The sequence below is a fragment of the Schistocerca cancellata genome, chromosome 2, assembly GCF_023864275.1.
Source record: "Schistocerca cancellata isolate TAMUIC-IGC-003103 chromosome 2, iqSchCanc2.1, whole genome shotgun sequence".
NCBI classification, from domain to species: domain Eukaryota; kingdom Metazoa; phylum Arthropoda; class Insecta; order Orthoptera; family Acrididae; genus Schistocerca; species Schistocerca cancellata.
In genome coordinates, this window is record NC_064627.1 from 1,068,813,972 (window position 1) to 1,068,833,169 (window position 19,198).

Sequence of the window (19,198 nt, forward strand, 5' to 3'; positions counted from 1 at the left end):
AATACTTTTATTTATCAAATTTTATAGTTACAATTTAATTGAAAAGATTTAATAAAATTTTGGTCAAATTTAAGCTTTTACATTACATATTCCATCACTGTGTTTAATCTATGTCGTTTGGCCTACTGTTATTTGATCGCACAACCCTATTTACTTCATTGCCTGAATAAGCATTTTTCTCAAAACTCTGCTTCAGATGTTTTCATTTGGCATCCAGGTGTTCCAGCATGGAAATTCTTTTGGCTCTGTCAACAAGACTTTTAATGACACCTCTCTTTTGTTGTGGATGGTGGTTGGAGATCTTATACAGATTTCTGTCTGCATGAGTGACTTTCTAAAATAACTTATTTTTCGACCTTCCATTAGTCTGTCTCATAAATAAAACTTCCAAAAAGCATACTGTACTGTTGTTTTCCATTCCCAAGGTAAACTGGATTTTTGGATTTATACCATTTGGATGGACAAACCACAAATGTATCAAACAAATTTATGCCATCGACATTGTTTCTTATTTGCTTTTTATAGAGCTGACTGTTCAAATTTTTCCATTAAAAAAATTGCAATTGCAGGGTTTAATGGCTTAACCATTGCAACACAATCAACTTGCTCATAACATTCACTGTTCATTGGACCTGACAAGAAATAAGAAAATGTCCAAAGAGAGCAGTCAGATTCCCTACAAAAAAGAAACGTAGAAATATATCATAACTTTGTTAACTCAGATCATAGTGAATAAAAACACTATGGCAAAACTTACAAGAATATCTTTCAAATATCTCATCATTTTACCAAGAAATCTAAAGAACTAATTTTAACTCCTAAGATACTCTTTAAGTTTTGACATGGTATCTTTATTCACTATGATTTCCATTAATGAAGATATTATTTACGCAACCGAAGTTTTCCCGAGGGATTTGATGGCTCTTTTTAGACACTACTTTACTTCTAGTCATTTCCAATGGAATAATGCATATTATGAGGTAACCCACAAGGTCCTGTGATTGCTAATTTTTCTAGAGAGAAATTCTAACGGTCAGCTCTGTCAAAAGCAAATACAAAACCATGTTGATGGTATCGATTTGTGGATGATAGATTTGTGTTCTGGCTACATGGTAAATAGCTTTAAAAGAATCTTTTTGTTATCTAAATGATGTTGTTGTTGTCATAGTTGTGATGTGCAGTCTGAAGACTGGTTTGATGCAGCTGTCCATGCTACTCTATCCAGTGCAAACCTCTTCATCTCTGAGTAACTACTACAACTTATATCCTTCTGAATCCGCTTATTGTATTCCTCTGTACTCCACAATTTTTAACCCCCCCCCCCCCCACCCAAAACACACACACACACACACACACACACACACACACACACACACAAGAAAAACTTCCAGTACTAAATTGCTGATCTCTTGACGCTACAGAATGTGTCCTATCAAACAATCCCTCATTCTACATTCTACACATGTGGTGCCACAAATTTCTTTTCTTCCCAGTTATATTCAGTATCTTCTCCTCATTAGTTATGTGACCTACACATCTAACCTTCAGCATTCTTCTGTAAGACCACATTTCAAAAACTTCTATTCTCTTCTTGTCTAAACTGTTGATCGTCCATGTTTCTTTTCTTTACATGGCTACAATCCATACAAATACTTTCAGACAGGACTTCCTAAAACTTAAATCTATAATCAATGTTAACAAATTTCTCTTCTTCAGAAACAGTTTTCTTGCCATTGTCAGTTTACATTTTGTAACCTCTCTACTTCAGCCATCATTAGTTATTTTGTTGCCCAAATAACAAAACTCGTCAACTACTTTAAGTATTTGTTTCCTAATCTAATTCCCTCAGCATCACCTGATTAAATTCAATGACATTTCATTATCACTGTTTTGTTTTTGTTGATCTTCATCTTATACCCTCCTTTCAAGACACTGTAAATTCTGTTCAACTGCACTTCCAAGTCCTTTGCTGTCTCTGACAGAATTACAATGTCACCAGCAAACTTCAAAGTTTTTATTTCTTCTTATGGAACTTTAATTACTATTCCAAATTTTTCTTTGGTTTCCTTCACTCCCTGGTCAGTGTACAGACTGAATAACATTGGGGATAGGCTACAATCCTCACTCCCTTTTCAACCACTGTGTCGTTTTCATGCCCCTTGACTCTTATAACTATCATCTGGTTTTTGTACTAGTTGTAAATAGCCTTTCGCTCCCTGTATTTTACCCCTGCTGCCTTCAGAATTTCAAAGAGATTATTCCAATCAACATTGTCAAAAGTTTTCTAAGTCTACAAAGGCTATAAATGTAGGTTTTCCTTTCCTTAATCTATCTTCTAAGTTAAATCATAGGGTCAGTAGTGTCTCCCATGTTCATACATTTCTCCCGAATCGAAACTGATCTTCCCTGAGGTCAGCTTCTACCAGTTTTTTCGTTCTTTAGTATTTTGCAACCATGACTCATTAAACTGATATTTCGGTACTATTATCAACTGTCAGCACCTCTTTTCCTTGGAATTGGAATTATTACATTCTTCTTGAAGTCTGAGGATATTTCGCCTGCCTCATTCATGTTGCATACTGGGTGAAGAGTTCCGTCATGGTAAGCTCCCCCAAGACTACCAACAGTTCTGACACAACACTGTCTACCCCTTGAGCTTTGTTTTGACTTAAGTCTTTCAGTGCACTGTCAAATTCTTTCAGTGCACTGTCAAACTCTTTCAGTGCTCTGTCAAATTCTTCTCACATTTATCATATCTCCCACCTCATCTTCATCTACATCCTCTTCCATTTCTATAATATCACCTTCAACTTCATCTATGATATTCATACAGCTGCTTCTCTTTTCTCCATAGGATTCTTTCAATTTTCCTGTAAGCGGTAACTATCTTTCCCCTGGTGAAATATGCTACTAAAGCCTTATATTCGTCTTTCACTGATCCTGCTTAGGCATTTTGCACTTCCTGCCAATCTCGTGTTTTAGACGTTTGTATTCCCTTTTGTCTGCTTAATTTGCTACATTTTTATAGTTTCTTCTCTCATTAATTAAATTCAGAATCTCATGTGTTATCCAAGGCCTTGTCTTCTCACATATTTAAGCCTCTGCTGCCTTCACTATTTCATCTCTCAAAACTACCCACTCATTTTCTACTGTATTCCTTTCCCCTGTTAACTGTTGTCTAATGCTCTCTCTGAAACTCTGAACAACCTCCAGGTCTTTCAACTTATTCAGGTTCTATTTCCATAATTTTCTACCTTTTTGCAATTTCTTTAGTTTTAATCTATAGTGCATAACCAATAAATCTACATCCACACCTATACTCTGCAAACCACTGTGAGGTGCATGCCAGAGAGTAGGTCCCATTGTACTAGTTATTTGGTTTTCTTCCTGTTGCATTAACATATGGAGCGTGGGAAGAATGAGTGTTTGAATGCCTCTGTGCTTCCAGTAATTATCATAATCTAATCCTCACGATCCCTGTGTGAGTGATACATAGGGGGTTGTAGTATATCCTGAGAGCAATCATTTAAAGCCGATTCTTGAAACTTTGTTAACAGATTTTTTCAGGAAGTGAGTCAGAGTCCATTGCTGTATGGTTTAAAGGAGATGGACTTCATAAAAAATTAAAGTTTCTGCTGATGTTACCTTCTATTATCGCAACTGATATAAATTATGTTTCCTTTCCTTATCTCATATGAATTTCTTATATAACAGACACACACATTGATCATACTACACACTAATCTTGCCAAAAGCCAAGAAGCGATTCTTCTTGATGTTGTAGCTCTCAGGGGCAACCTGGGATGCTCTCTGTGCGAGGCACCTCTGAGCATCTCCGTGAGCTGACATCACTTTGGGCGTGACGCTCATGCAACTATCTAGTTTGACTAGGAGTTGAGCGGGATTTTATTCTGCATCTGGCCAGGGCAGAAACTGATAAGGCTGAAGGCTGGCGCAAGGCTAAATAAGTAATGTATCTGGAAAGACAGCATCAGTTGTTGTGCAGCTGCAAGTGCAACAGCATTGAACAGTGAATGGAGATGCCATGCTATAGGAGGAGCTTTAGGCATTCTCAGCTGTTGGTCTATAAGGCCATTGATGACATAGAAGTTATACGAGTAGTAATGTCAGAGCGCAAGGGATTCAACAAAGGCCTGTCATTGTGTAGCAGGTGTGTTCTGAATTTTATACTTACGCAGAAAGATAAACCTCAACATGCTAATGGTTGGGTTACTGCTGCAATTGTGCAGTATTGTGTGATACCGTAAAAGCCATTACAAGTCTGGAGAGTTTTACTAGCACAGGTGTGATTGCTTATTGCACATTTCAAGTGAATGAGGTGTACAATCAGGAGATTTGTCAGACACGATAGTTTACATCTCTCTTCAAGAGTCTGCCGTTTCAGTTCCTTCAGTATTTCTGTGACACTCTCCCATGGATTAAACAAACCTAAGTGTGTTTGTGCTGACCTTCTCTGTATATGTTCAGTATTCCCTGTTAGGCCTATCTAGTATGGGTCCCACACACTTGATCAATGTTCTAGAACCAGTCACACAAGTGATTTGTAAGCAATCTCTTTTGTAGACTGATTGCACTTCCCCAGTATTCTACAAACAAACTGAAGTCTACCACCTGTTTTACCCATAACTGAACCTATGTGATCATTCCATTTCACATTTCAACAAAGTGTTACACCTAGGTACTTGTAGGAGTTGGCTAATTCCAACAGTGACTCATTGATATTATAGTCAAAGGATACACTTTTTTTCATTTTGTGAAGTGCAAATTGTGATCAGAGTCCACATCTGCCCCTGGAAATGTCTTACAACTTAAAATCAGGTTTTGAAATCTCTGTCTTAGCATTGTATTAGCAATCGGGAAACTTCCGCAGTCTCCTGGTCTCTTTTATGTGTACAACCTTATGTCATTGACTCTTAAACCAAACGTTAGTGATGGTTCAATTATGCCGTTTGCAAAGTTCTACCACGAGGCTCCCTCTTTCACTGCTTTCTCCCAGTCCATTTTCACCTAGAATTTTTCCTTCTCTTCCCTTCACATTATCGAATTCCAGTCCTCCATCAAAATTACATTTTCATCTCCTTTAACTATCTGAATAATTTCTTTTATCCCATCACATATTTCTTCAATCTGTTCATCATTTGTAAAGCTAGTTGGCACATAAACTTGTACTACTGTGAAGGGTGTTGGTTTTGTGTCCATCTTGGATGTGACAATGCGTTCACTATGCTGTTCATTGTAGCTTACCTGCATTCCTATTTTCTTATTCATAATTAAACCTATTCCTGTATTGCCAACAGCCTTGCCACAGTGTAACACTGGTACCTGTATCACCGAAGTTAGGCGCTGCCGGGCTGGGGTAGCACATGGATGGGCGACCATACCATCTGCCAAACGCTGTTGGCAGGCAGGGTGCACTCAGCCCCTGTGAGACAAACTGAGGAACTACTTGCTTGAGAAGTAGCGGCTCCAGTCTCTTACACTGACATGCGGCCGGGAGAGCAGTGTGCTGACCACATGCTCCTCCATATCCGCATCCAGTGATGCACATGGGCTGAGCATGACACAGCAACCGGTCAGTACTGCTGGGCCTTCCAAGGCCTGTTTGGATGGAGTTTTCAATACTCCTGTATTACCGCTATCCGGTTTTGTATTTATAAGCCTGTATTCACCTGATCAGTAGTCCTGTTCCTCCTGCCTCTTTCTTGGATGATCTACCACCAGAACGGTGCATACAAGACTAAAAGAACATAATCTTCACTGACTAGGGGAAATAGCAAAATCAGCCACAGCAGAGCGCACTCTTCAGTCAGAATATCAAGGAGTGAAGTTTTCTGAAACCAAAAATTTGTCTACAATTACTAAGTCTTTTCTGAGAGTATTTGTATGGAGTGTAGCCGTACACGGAAGTGAAACATGGACGATAAGTAGTTTTGACAAGATGAGAATAGATGCTTTTGAATCACATAGCTAATGAGGAGTTACTGAATAGAACTGGAGAGAAAAGAAATTTGTGACACAACCTGACAAAAAGAATGGATCGGTTGATAGGACAGATTCTGAGACAATCAAGAGATCACAAATTTAGTAGTGGAGGGAAGTGTGTGTATGTATTGGGAGGGGGGAAATAAAAATCATAAAGGGGAGATGAATACAGTAAGTAGATTCAGAAAGATGTAAGCTGCAGTAGTTATTCAGAGATGAAGATGCTGATACACGACAGAGTAGTGTGGAGAGGTGGTCAAACCAGTCTTCAAACTGAAGACCACATCATCAACAAGAACAACAACATGACTAAGTATTATCCACTGCTATATAGAGAAGCCATTGAAATACATAATCACGGGGATAATTGTAACACAAAAGACGAAGCCATGAAACTTAGTGGTATATGGGCAATGGCTCTGCAGAATCGATAGATTGGGTCTTACAACCTGGAAGACTTAATAGGAACTAAGACATCTGGCCCTGAAAGCCTTCATTGTACTTAAATACAATAGAACTACACAGCTTAAAAGACCAACTAATTTTTGTTATTGCTCCTCCTGAGGCTCCTTAAAAATGAAATCATCTTTAAGTGGTATATTGCAATACAGTTATTGTAAATTCTCAAAGTTTACAGTTTTATATCTAAGATAATCAGCTTTGCAAATACAATAAAATATGGAAAACAGATAAAAATGTACAATAGTTAAAGCAAACATCATAATCCCCAAGTGTTGCAGCTTATCAATAATTCAGCCAATTTTCCTTGATACAGCAGTTGATCCCCTCTCTGAGCAATGTGCTAAACTTTTAATGCCACAAATTATAATTGGGTATCTTTTTCTACTTATTAAGGCAGTACACTATAGAGGTCAATCCACTGGATTCACATTCAGCAGCAGCAGGTTTCAAATACTCAAGCAACATCCAGAAATATGTTTCTGATTATTTCCATAAAACAATTACATTGAATGCTAGAATGATATATTTCATTCTATCATTGTCCAATTTAAGCTTGCTCTATCTCTGACGACCTCACAATCAGCTGAATTTTACCCACCAACCTATCTTTTTTCTTCACATCATTTTCATAGGGCGCAGTAATGGAATTCCTTTGGACAGAGCAGTTCACAGGCAGTTGTCAATCAGCATTGAAGAACACAGTCACTGATTCGGTTATAGCTACAAATAGTGAAAGAAACTGCACAGGACATATGAAGAATGGAAATAATGACTTGAGAGATCAACCCCATACAAGTTACCATCAATCTGGTACCATTACAACTATGTGAAATCTGTGGAAGAATGATGGCAAATAGGCCCATTTTTGTAAATGATATTAAATGTATCACACAGGACAAAGAAATGTTTCAAGACATAATCATAGTATGTTGCCTTTAAGTAGCACAGTTGTTGACTCTGTACCCAAAACAGCAAAGAAAAAATGTTTATCCGCACTGAACTTGTGAAACCTGTTACAGGGGACAGTTTCAGGGTCCATGTATATAGCCAAAAGGTAGCTTCTGATATTTCACAGGTGAGTGAAGGACTAATTCTGTAAATAATCTCCCAGGCTGTGTCTCAGCTGTTTCTCCACTATATCTTTCTTCCAGGAACGCTATTTCAGTATGATATATAGGAGAACTTCTGTGAAGTTTGGAAAGTAGAATGGGCGCTGGCAGAATTGAAGCTGTAAGTGTGGATCATAATTTGTGCCTGGATAACTAGTCGGGAAGAGCAATGCCACTGAAATACAATGTTCAAGGTTTGTGACCCAGTCTGATACACAGTTTTAATCTGCCAAGACATTACAAGTCTCCACTTGTCCTAATAAAACTTGTCCTAATAAACCCAGTCAGTACTCCCATTTACTTGCAGATTTTGTTTCTATGTTAATAGCAGGTATGGAAATGATACAGATGACTGTAATTCTTCAGTTTTTCTGACATATATCATGTATGAAAATTTTTTGGGCACAAGCAGATCTTTATGACAGGCATGCACAACTACCTGACCATCCACTGAAAACTTTCTGCACTTTTTTCTTTGTAAGTAATACTCTTGGATTACATGCAAACATACTCAGTAAACTATACACTGAATAGACAAAAGTCATGATATAGTGATCTACACATACACAGGTGGTGATAGTATGGCATACACGAGGGGTAAAAAAAGTACTGCATTGGCAGAGCTGTCGTTTGTACTCAGGTGAGTCATGTGAAAAGGTTTCCAACTTGATTATGGGTGCATGACAGGATTTAACAGACTTTGAATATGGAATGATAGTTGGAGCCAGAGACATGTAACATTCCATTTCAAAAATCATTTGGGTATTCAGTATTCCAAAATCCACATGAGCGTGTTGAGAATACCATGTTTCAGCAACGCAGTGGCCGACAGCCTTCACTGAATGATAGAGAGCAGTGACTTTTGCATAGAATTGTCAGTGCTAACAAACAAGCAACACTGTGTCAAACAACCGCAGAAATCAATGTGGGATGTATGACAAACATATCTGTTAGGACTGTACAGCGAAATTTGGCATTAATGGGCTATGGCAGCAGATGACAAATGCAAGTACCTTCGCTAACAGTACGACATCACTTGCAGCACCTCTCCTCGGCTCATGACCATATGGGTAGTGTCCTACGCAACTGAAAAACCATGGACTGGTCAGATGAGTACTAATTTCAGTTGGTAACAACTGATGATAGGATTCGAACGTGGTGCAGACCCCACGAAGCGGTGGACCCAAGTTGTCAACAAGGCACTGTGCAAGCTGGTGGGGTGGCTCCATAATGGTGTGGGCTGTGTTTACATGGCATGGGCTGGGTCCTCTGGTTTAACTGAACCAAAAACTGACTGGAAATGGTCATTTTCGGCTACCGGGAGACTATTTGCAGCCATTTATGGACTTCATGTTCCAAAACAAAAATGGAATTTTTGTGGATGACAATGCGCCATGTCAGTGGGCCACAACTGTTCTGCATAATTCGAGTGAATGCAGGCCACTCAGATCGCCCAACATGAATCCCACCTAGCATTTGTGGACATCACTGAGAGGTCAGTTAGTGAACAAAATATTGTATCAGCAAGATTTTTGTAATTATGGACAGCTACAGGGACACCATGGCTCAATGGTTCTGCAGGGGCCTTCCAACGACTTGAGTCCATGCCACATCGAGTTGCCAAAGTATGCCGGGCAAAAGGAGGACCGACACGATGTTAGGAGATATCCCATGACTTTTGTCACCTCAGCTTACAGCTGGTGATTACAGCCAACTGTTCCTTTGACACTTAAAGTTTTGAAATTGAAGCAATAATCACTTACACAGTAAAAATAAACATAAAAAATATTTTTTGTTGCTAGTATTGTTTCTATTTTCAGTAACAAAAAAGGTGACTGACCAGCTGCAGGTGTTGGGTGCTGGCCATTTTCAAAGGCATCAGAAGATTCTTCCTTTACAGCTTCATTTATCTGTGTTGCCCATTTGATGATCACTCCTTCAATTGCACTTTTCAAGTACAGGTCTACTTTTTCGCCTTTGCTAAAATGGGGGATAAAAAAAAGAAAAACATTTTACTGTAACATTATACGAATCCTGTAATGGACATTGGTTCAAATTTTGGATATGCACTGAAATCAAAAATTAAAAATTTTAGTGCTACAAAGAGGACTGACATTCCCCTCCTAAAAGAATATGCTACCAACTAAAAGATCAAATTTAAGTGAACAGTTCATAAACCTATTATCCTCTCCATTTTTCTTCAACAGTAGTGGCCAGTAATGGAAGATTAATAGCCATGAAGTAGTGTCTACTAAATAATTTGTTGAAATAACTAACAGACACCAAAGAAATGAAGATAACTATCTTGTGGTCACAAATCATGGAGGAAAAAAAAATGAATTCATACAAGCAAAACAAGAAGCCAGGGTAAGAAAAGGTCAAAAGAATCATGCTACTGAAAAATGTGGAAAGAAAATCAGAAATGAAGAATAAGTTATACAGAAGGACCTTGACAAGGCACCTACGGGGAAAAGTATGTATGAATTCATTGGAGTAAGGATGGAGTAAAAGCCCAAAGAAGAAGAGTGTATAAAAAAGTATGAGAGAGAATAGTTTTTAGTATAATAGAATGCTACTGTAAATTCAAAATGCTGGCAACAGCACAAAGCTCTCTGTCACAACTACTGTGCTTTTACTCTGCATGATGTATCACTAAAGCACTGCTACATTATTAGTATCACACTGGTTCCGTGTACATGGACCTATACCCGCTGCAAGCAAAACATACATACATACATCTCTAATGTAGAATGTCATTATGACGGGACTTAAAAAAAAGTAAGTTACACATTATTATGGAAGGCCAAGTAACTTCTGCTGAATACTGCACTACATTTCAAAATGACAGAGATACATGATACTATTTTTCAATGTAGTTACCAAGTCTCTGTAAATAATGGTCAGAACATTCTACCATCTGTTCAGTTCCTCAATGATAGAAATCTGTTCCTTGGTTACAGAGCCATTTTAGGACTGCTGTGGTAACATCCTCATTGCTGAAAAACATACAAATTGCTGCAAATCAGTTCCTCAACTGCCTGTGCATCATCGTACGAGGAAAATATCTATGGCCTGCCTTCTGATCAACATCACCCACATCTGTGAGGCTATGGTCAAATTGTTAGCACAATTTCACTATGGCTGGACACTGCATTTGGCCCAGAATTTCACGGTGAATCTGTATGTAATTTAGATTTTTTTCCCATAAGAATTGTACTGTCCCATGTATTTCAAGTCTGAAGTACATTTACAGTTGCCATGCCATTTCATACCACACTGTACAGCAACTGTTATCCATACTACAGCAGAATTGTGTCTGCTGGATATCCAGAAATTAACACTCTCTTTTGACAATGCATCACTATTGTTGCACAATGGTCTTAGTGTGAGATGACTTGTGTAACTTACCTTCGACATCAGCACAAGCCAATAAAAAACATGTGCTGTGATGCATTCCTTCTGCAGTTAATCATGTCATTTTATAACAATAGGCCCTATGAGGTGACAGAGACTATGTTATAGTTCATCTTTTAACCAGAAAAAGATTAGGCCATATCCTAGATAAATTACAATACACAACAACTGTGAGAGAGGAGGCGTTATTAGAAAGAGACTGCATTAGCTATCTGTGGGACATAAGGCATTACTAGACAGAGAATGGATCAGCTGATACTTTTCTGAATTTCAAGTCATCTGTAAGTAAGCAAATATAAACAGCATGCTGTGCCATGACACAAGAAACTTAGTTCAGTTACAACGTGAAAACTGCATTCGTGGCATCATTGTTGAACATTGTACCGAATTACAGAATAAAAGGAAAACTGCATTAAAGTGTCACTACAGGTCAGTATACACACTCCCACTCCAGGCATTGCCAGAATTCAATGTGAGTTGCTAGGGCAAAGTTAGCCTAAACTGCTTGGGGGAGGGAGGGGGGGGGGGGTCACCTATGGTGAATACAGTAATGGAAGTTCTAGTAATACCCCCTATGGCATCCAACATACAACTCCAGTTCTTCACCATATGTTTGGTGTTCTCAAAACGAAGAAGAATGGTTGCCAGTTTCCTTTAGATCTGACAGCCAAGAATGCTGTCACTGACTGTTTTTCCTCTTTTAATTGATTTTTTGAGTCTTCCATAGCATTTAATCTCATTTCAAATTTCTGAAGCAATTATGCCTGGAAGTGTGGCAGATAATCTAAGATGAGTAATGAATACTCACAGCAACAAAGTGAATAACAAATTATTTAAGTTATAGCAAAAGTCAATTATTTGTACTGATAAATTCACAGAGCAGCAATAGCATTCTTAGCTTTTGTAAGTGCAAGTTATTTCCTAAGAAAGGAAAGATGGATAATGGGGGTAATAGATAGAGTAATAACCTATTGAACTTTATTCCTGCACAGATTGGAATCAAGCTTCAAAGGCTTCTTCAGCATCTTGTATGAGTGTTGAGTGAAGGCAAGGCAAACTAATTGTTAAAGTGCAGTGTGTCATTCTGTGGCTGTTTAAAATTAACTGTGTGATACGAAGTCTCATCTGCTGTGATGTCAGAGATGTTATTTGATTTCTGAATGGCCAGGCATTCAGTTAATAGAAATTTATCATAAACGATGGGAAATGCATGATAATAAAGTAATGAGTTACATAAATGTGCAAAATCAATGTGAAATGTTTTGATAATACAGTAACTAATGAATGCAATGTGTGAAAGCGATGTGAATTGTTCAACAATGGCCACAGATGATTTGAAGACTTAACTGAAGAATGAAATCAAACTAGTGGCTTTTCACAAGATTCATAGATTTGCTAGGCAGGAAACATTTTGGAAGTGATGCCAAGGTAAACAATACAATGAACAACTGGCTTAACAGAGTGGTAGCAGCAGACTACAACATGGGAATTCTGAAGGTTGGTGACAGATACGACAAATTGTTTAGTAACAGTGATGTTTATGTAGAGAAGTAAAGTAAGATTCAATTCATTGAGTGACATGTTTCTTGTTACTATATTTTTTTTAAATTTATTATAGCCAAAAAGCAATTACTTCCTGGACTAAGCAAAATTATATGGACTACAGAGGGGCGAGAAAGCAGGAGAAGAGGGAGGAAGTTATGTCACTCAGGATCCAAGCTGAGAGAGCCCATCTTGTATGAGGAAGACGAGAGGTAAATATGAAGGGCAATACCTCAGAGGCAGTGGGAGCTTGGTACAATATTTTAAATTCTGAGTTAGACAATTCATTGGTAGCCCTATTCCAGCTTCAGTTCAGATATGCCATCTCATTGTGGACTGCCATCACTTATTTTGTTTTTGTACTTATGTAACAAGTATTACAAGTCACTCCAGCAGCAACTTAACAGATAAGGTAAAGAGTTACACAGTCGGGTAAGCCTGTACCTCTCAGTAATATCAACTAGGGCTTGGTGAACTCTCTCCACTCCAGCTGGCATTGGCAGTAGTGTATGACCAGTAATTTTTCCTCTAACTTCATACACAATGCTTTTGAGTTCATGTATATGTCTTTGTATATCCTCTGCCACAACTTTTGGCCATCCTCTGTGATTCCCAGGGTTTGATAGAAGAGGTACAAAAACCTGTAAATAAGAAATGATAAAATATGACACCAAAATGGCAACTAACCTCCAAATGACACCACAGAATAAACTAGATCTGAGGGCAACTGTAGGTCATAGCTGAAATCACTGACTTTCATCCAGTTGTACCAAACAAAATAGTATGAAAACAATGATGTAAAAAATGACAAATATTTAAATTTGTATACCAATATAAGTCAATGTAGTCAAATATTTAAATTATTTAATGAGCAGAATGTAAGAAGACTGTGCAGAAATTTTACAATTTATATATTATGCTATGAGTCCAAAATGCTGCTGTGTTTGAATATATCGTTTATTACAATATGCCTATTCTGGCACGATTGCCATCTTCAGGTTATCTGTGGAAAGCACATCATTTGGTACAATATTTTAAATTCTGAGTTAGACAATTTAATGTATTATAGAATTATGATTTGTTACATATATCAGGTGGTCTTGACATCCATATGACATCGATGTCTCAGTTGCTGTCACATTACTGTATAAGTTTGGTCCTTTGCTGTTGGTGGAGCTATAGTAGGTGTTAAACTTTCGCTGGAGCAGTTATTTGTGATGATGTTTAATTATGACAGTTTATTTCATAATGATGTTGCTTGACAGCTGTATTGACAGTAGAGCCAGCAATGTTATATAGTTAGAGGCTGTTTGCTTCTGTGGTATTCTGCAAGTCATGTCTTTGTTCTTACCAGCAAACAGCCTGTAACCATACAATATCACCGACTCAACTGTCGGATTCATGCTAATAGCAGCCAAAGTGTAACACCCAACTAGAAACAAAGGTGGAACCTAAGGTCTCTGTTGAGATGATGTCTACTGGTGCACCTTCTGGCCAGTGGGAGAAGCAGTCTATCAGTGTTAATAACTAACGTTGGCCATTCCTTGGAAGTAAGGGGCCGAGCACACTGATATGAATGTGTGCAAATTGAGCTGTTGTATCCAGAAAATTGCCCACTGGTGAATGCACATCTGTTGACTTTGCTGATTGTCGTGTTGCTGCACCAACTCCTAGATGGTGCAAGTAATGTCTATTAACAAAATCCAACGCCTAGTGCTTGGGTAGGAAAGGGTGAGAGTTGTCACAGAAAACTTTGCAGTACAACCTGGCATTGGCGCCAGGAAACTCTACTGTCTGAAATTTCAGCGATGTTTCAGAGTCTTTAAGCAGGTCGTCCAGCTTCCGGTCTGACTGTTGTGCTGCCACGAGTTCTGTAAAATCCATGAAACGAGTGATGGTCTCAATGTGGGAGAGGCAGTCAGCCACTATATTCCAGAGATGTGTTCTATATCTGTGCTGCACTGAGAAATGTAGATCAACAGGTTGTGCCTCCAAGGTGAACAATTCATGTTTTTCTGTCGGAAGGCATATGCGAGCAGCTTATGGTCAGTAGAGATGGTAGATTCTCTGGCCTCCACTTGAGATCGTGAATATTTAATGGCTTCCTAGATCACTGTCATTGGCATTCCATTTCTGTTGAGACGGAGATAGCTCATTCCAGAAGAATCCTAATGGCTGTCATGCTCCATCACAAAGTTGTTGCAGTGCCGTGCTGACTGCCATCTGACTCGCATCAACTGCCATTGCAAGTGGTGCAGTCAGTTGTTTCAAAAGCCAAGATCATTTCATCCATTCATGAAACTGGTGAGTTTCCCTTGCCCTTTGTGTCAGTGAATACCGCTGTTAACAGTGCTTGCAACTCTGGTGCATGAGGTAGATGTCGCCAATAGAAATTGAGGACACTGTGGGAATGACGTAGTACCTTGCAGGTCTTTGGCCAGGTCATCTGCAGAATGGCTCCACCTTTCTCCGGCATGGGCAGCGAACTTGATGGTGTGACGCTGTGGCTCAAAAAACCAACTTGTGCCAGGCTGAAGGCATACTTTGGGCTATATAGAACAATGCCGTACCATTCCAATCTTCTGAACACTTTGATAAGATGCTGCTAATGTTGCTCCACAGAGATAGAAAAGAACAAAATGTCACTGAGATAAGCAAAACAAAGTTTTAGCCCTTGTAGCATGGAGTCGATGAATCTTTGCCACATTTGCGCTGCATCTCGCGAGCCAAATGTTATGAACCAACTCTCAAAAAGGCTAAAAGGAGTAATAAGGGCTATCTTTTGTGTGTGTGCTCCCGCCAACAGAATCTGCTTATATGCCTTTGCACAGTCTCAAACAATGAATCCAGTCATGCCACACAATGCATAATTATACTCCCAAAGCAATGGGACGGGATAACGATCAGGGACAGTTCTAGCTTTTACAGCCCAACAGTCACTACAAGGGTGCCATCCACCATTCTGCTTTGGTACTAAGTGTAGTGGACATGACCAGGGCCAACTCAACAGCCGCATCTTACATTCACAAATCATGCCATCAAATTCCGCTTTTTTTGCGGCAAGTCGACCTGGTACCAAGCGGCAAGATCAGCATGAGACTGTATGTGATGCACAGTGTCATGGGGTATCTCCTTTGGTGCTCCCGGAGGTCTTGCCAGTGTTGGGAATCTCAGCATACTCACCACTGGTGTCTTGCATGAGCTGAGCTGTGTGCACTGCCCCATCTCAACGAAAACCTTCAGCTATTAACCCAATGACGCCATTGACAAGCCACATATTCACTATGTCAGGAAGCAGTTGATAATGTGCCAAAACATCCACACCTATTATGGGTTCTGACACGTCTGCAACCGCGAAATCCCATGTTAAGTCACACTGTAGTCCAAGGTCCAGGCTGATTCATAGCATTCCGTACATTGGTATAGCTGAATTGATGACAAGTCAGGCAGAAGGCAGTACAGATCCATTTTCTGTGCATCTTCATGGACAGGAACACACATTAAGTAAAAACCAGTATCTATTAGGTTCATTCAAACGAAACCCGGTCAGTGCGTCTACCTTTGCCTTACACGTAAGGTGGCACCACATAGCTGCGGGTATGATAGCGCCATCTATTGGTAGGAAGATTGATATGTGCGCACCGTTTGATGCTGCATAGCGACAGTGTGGTTTCACGATGAAGAGAAGGTGGTCACACAAGTTATCGTACACTACCGAACATGCAGGCGAGTAACCAGGAACAACAAGGAGTGATTCGATTTTTGACGGCGGTCAGAGCTGGAGGCCGTGAAATGTGTCGATGGATGAAGGCTGTGTATGGTGAGTACATTCTGAGTTGTTCAAGTGTCATGGAATGGCACAAAAGATTCCTTGAGAGGCGCAAGTCACTAGAAGATGATGCTCATCCTGGCCAGGCTCATTGTGTCATCACACTGGAAATGGTTGCGGAAGTGAATGCTTTCAGTCTTGGACAACAGCAGAATCACTGTTGACAAGATCCATTGGTTACTTTGTGTTATCAGTTGCACAATGAAGTGTGAGATTGGTTTCAGGCCTGGATCTTACAGCAGCCTACTAGTTTCTTCAAGGATTGAATCGACAGGCTAGTGTCACAATGGGATAAATGTGCCAACAGTTTTGGCGACTATTTTTGAGTTTGTGTACTGTGTATAACTACATTATTAACTACATTATTGAGTCAATAAAATCATTACCCTTGCTCTACACTAGTGACTGGGTTTCATTTGAATTCCCCTTATACACGTTATTTCTGCCCAGATTTACAGTCACTGATGAATAGGCACTGACACGATGCCCAGAAACTGATCAGCATGTCTACATCTGATTGCCACCAGCATTTGGGAATGAACATAGAATTGTACCTTGCCTCCCAGGTCCCCAAATCTGCTGTGATACCAGCCAACAGCGGGCTTGTCAGTATCTGACGTCGACAAAGCGGAAGATGAGCGGCTCCTTGATCTCTTGCAATAATAACCCCTGTCTCTGCTGCAGTCACCCCTAGTCAATAATTCTTCCATCTTCTTGGTTAGTAGATCCACTCTGGCGGAAAACATGTCATAATCGGCCAGTGTTACCATGTGCAACGACAAGCTGTTGCACACCACCATAACTGTATCACTGGTGCAGGTGTTATAGCATAAAAGTTGTCAACTAACTCCACTACAGCATCTAAGGGCATGCCGGTTTGTGACACAATAATGCCTTTCACCTGTGGTGGCAGAGCAATTACTCTACAGTGTGTGCAAAAGACTATCAGGCACGGCTCCCACGTCCACCTCACTCAGCAGGTGTCATAAATATTGTGAACATCTTTTGTCACCAATGTCTTATTGGGTTAGAACTTGTCTGATGTCTTCTTCCTGTGAAGTGGAAACCTGTCATGTCAGTTTCATTTTTAACTTCTCATCTGCATTCATCGTAGGCAAAGTGGTGATTACATCTTCGATCTCCGTTCCGTATTTCTGATCCAGCTGGTGAATTTAGTTGCATCTGCAATTATTCCAGCATAGAGAAAGCTTGCTTCCACCTGCAAAAATCATAATGCTGAGTTATGTGGCCAAAATAGTGGCAAATGATACTAAAGGCACGGGCTTCATCAATGCATACATCATGTTGAACGCAGGTCCTTCCTGTGATATAATGTCGCTAATTCTATCATGTCATGATCACCATTGTTGGTAAGGACTTGTGTCTGTGGCTGTCTGAACAAATTACTATGCACATATTATTAGCCAGCAATATAATAAAAGACTCTTCACATCAGATTCAGCAACACTTTACTCTGATGTACAGAGAGTTGGTAAATGACGAATGTTGGAGGCATTTTACATGGAAGGAGAATTGACCCAACAACTAGAACATACAACAGTCAAAAGCAACTCTATAGCTAATTAACAAAGGAATAAAAAACTATTCTAAGAGTAAGTGCATAAGCATCACAGAATACAGCACCTTTGGCAGCCAGCATGGAAACACTTTGACAGTGTTACAAAATTAAATGTGAAAACCACATGACTTGCACAGCACTGTATTGTCACTTCTGTCTGCTACTCCAGTTTGCAGCATCTCGTCAATTGTTTCATTAGTGACACGCAAGATAGCCAGTGCTAGTAAGTGTGCTGTATGCCACACAGGTGGACCATTGGATTTGCAGGAGAAAATATATGTGCTAATTTTTGAACAGATTTTATTCATATGAACTTTCCACAACATGAAACTGTCTACCATCACCCACAGAAACTTGCTGCAATGAACTTCTCAAATATTTGACTCCTCAACATGATATCAATGTTGTCTGGTTTGATTGCCTTATTTGCTCCATTTATAAAAAGACTGCATCCCCCCCCCCCACTCTCTCTCTCTCTCTCTCTCTCTCTCTCACACACACACACACACACACACACACACAAAATATTTGTGAGCCAAATCCATTTCTGAACGTGTCCTAATTTCTAGATCCTTTGCAGATTCGCTGGTGGTTACTGGAGATATATCATCAGCATACATGATCACTGTTTCCTTTACAGCTTCTGGTATGTCATCTACATATAGAATAAATAGTAATATGGTCCCAATACCAAATGTTGGAGTATACCATATTATAGCTCTTTGAATACTGAATGCACATTTTCGATTCTGTTTCCATGTTTGTATGTTATCCCTACATATTCTTGCCTTTTTTCAATAAATGACTTGATAACATTTACTGTTCTGCCTCTTATGCCATACCAGTTAAATTTTTCTAATAGAAGTCTCTGACACACGCAAGCAGAAGTCTTTGATAAGTCAAGGAAGATACTACAGACTTGTTTCTGATTTTCCAGTACCCTGCCTACATATGCTGTGAAGTCTGCAACTGCTATCTTTGTGGATCGACTGAATGCAAATTATATTTTATTGGGCCTATTGTCTACAAAAGTAGCTTATGCATAAGACATTGTACAAGTCAGTTTACAAGTATACAGGCAAAAGTAATTTCTATGCTTCCTTATTTAAGATTACAATAAAACACTTCATACATTAAGTATTTACAGTACAACTTGCTCAAAATGGAATCGCATGGGACTAAAATAATTTTCCAAACTGGAAAAGTTTCTAGATTACACAGAACACACTAGGTTACAAAAAATTTGTCAAGTGCTATGCA

At 39.3% G+C, this 19,198-nt stretch overlaps 1 protein-coding gene across 1 annotated transcript in view; it reads right to left on the reverse strand.

Annotated features, from left to right (window-relative positions):
• LOC126161033 (dynein beta chain, ciliary-like) overlaps positions 1–19,198 on the reverse strand; it is a 784,705-nt gene that overhangs the window by 746,592 nt on the left and 18,915 nt on the right. Inside the window, exons 4-5 of the mRNA XM_049916954.1 lie at positions 12,975–13,171; positions 9,415–9,554 (exon numbers count right to left, since the gene is read on the reverse strand). Coding sequence (XP_049772911.1) covers positions 9,415–9,554; positions 12,975–13,171 — 337 coding nt within the window. The remainder of the gene's footprint in view (positions 1–9,414; positions 9,555–12,974; positions 13,172–19,198) is intronic.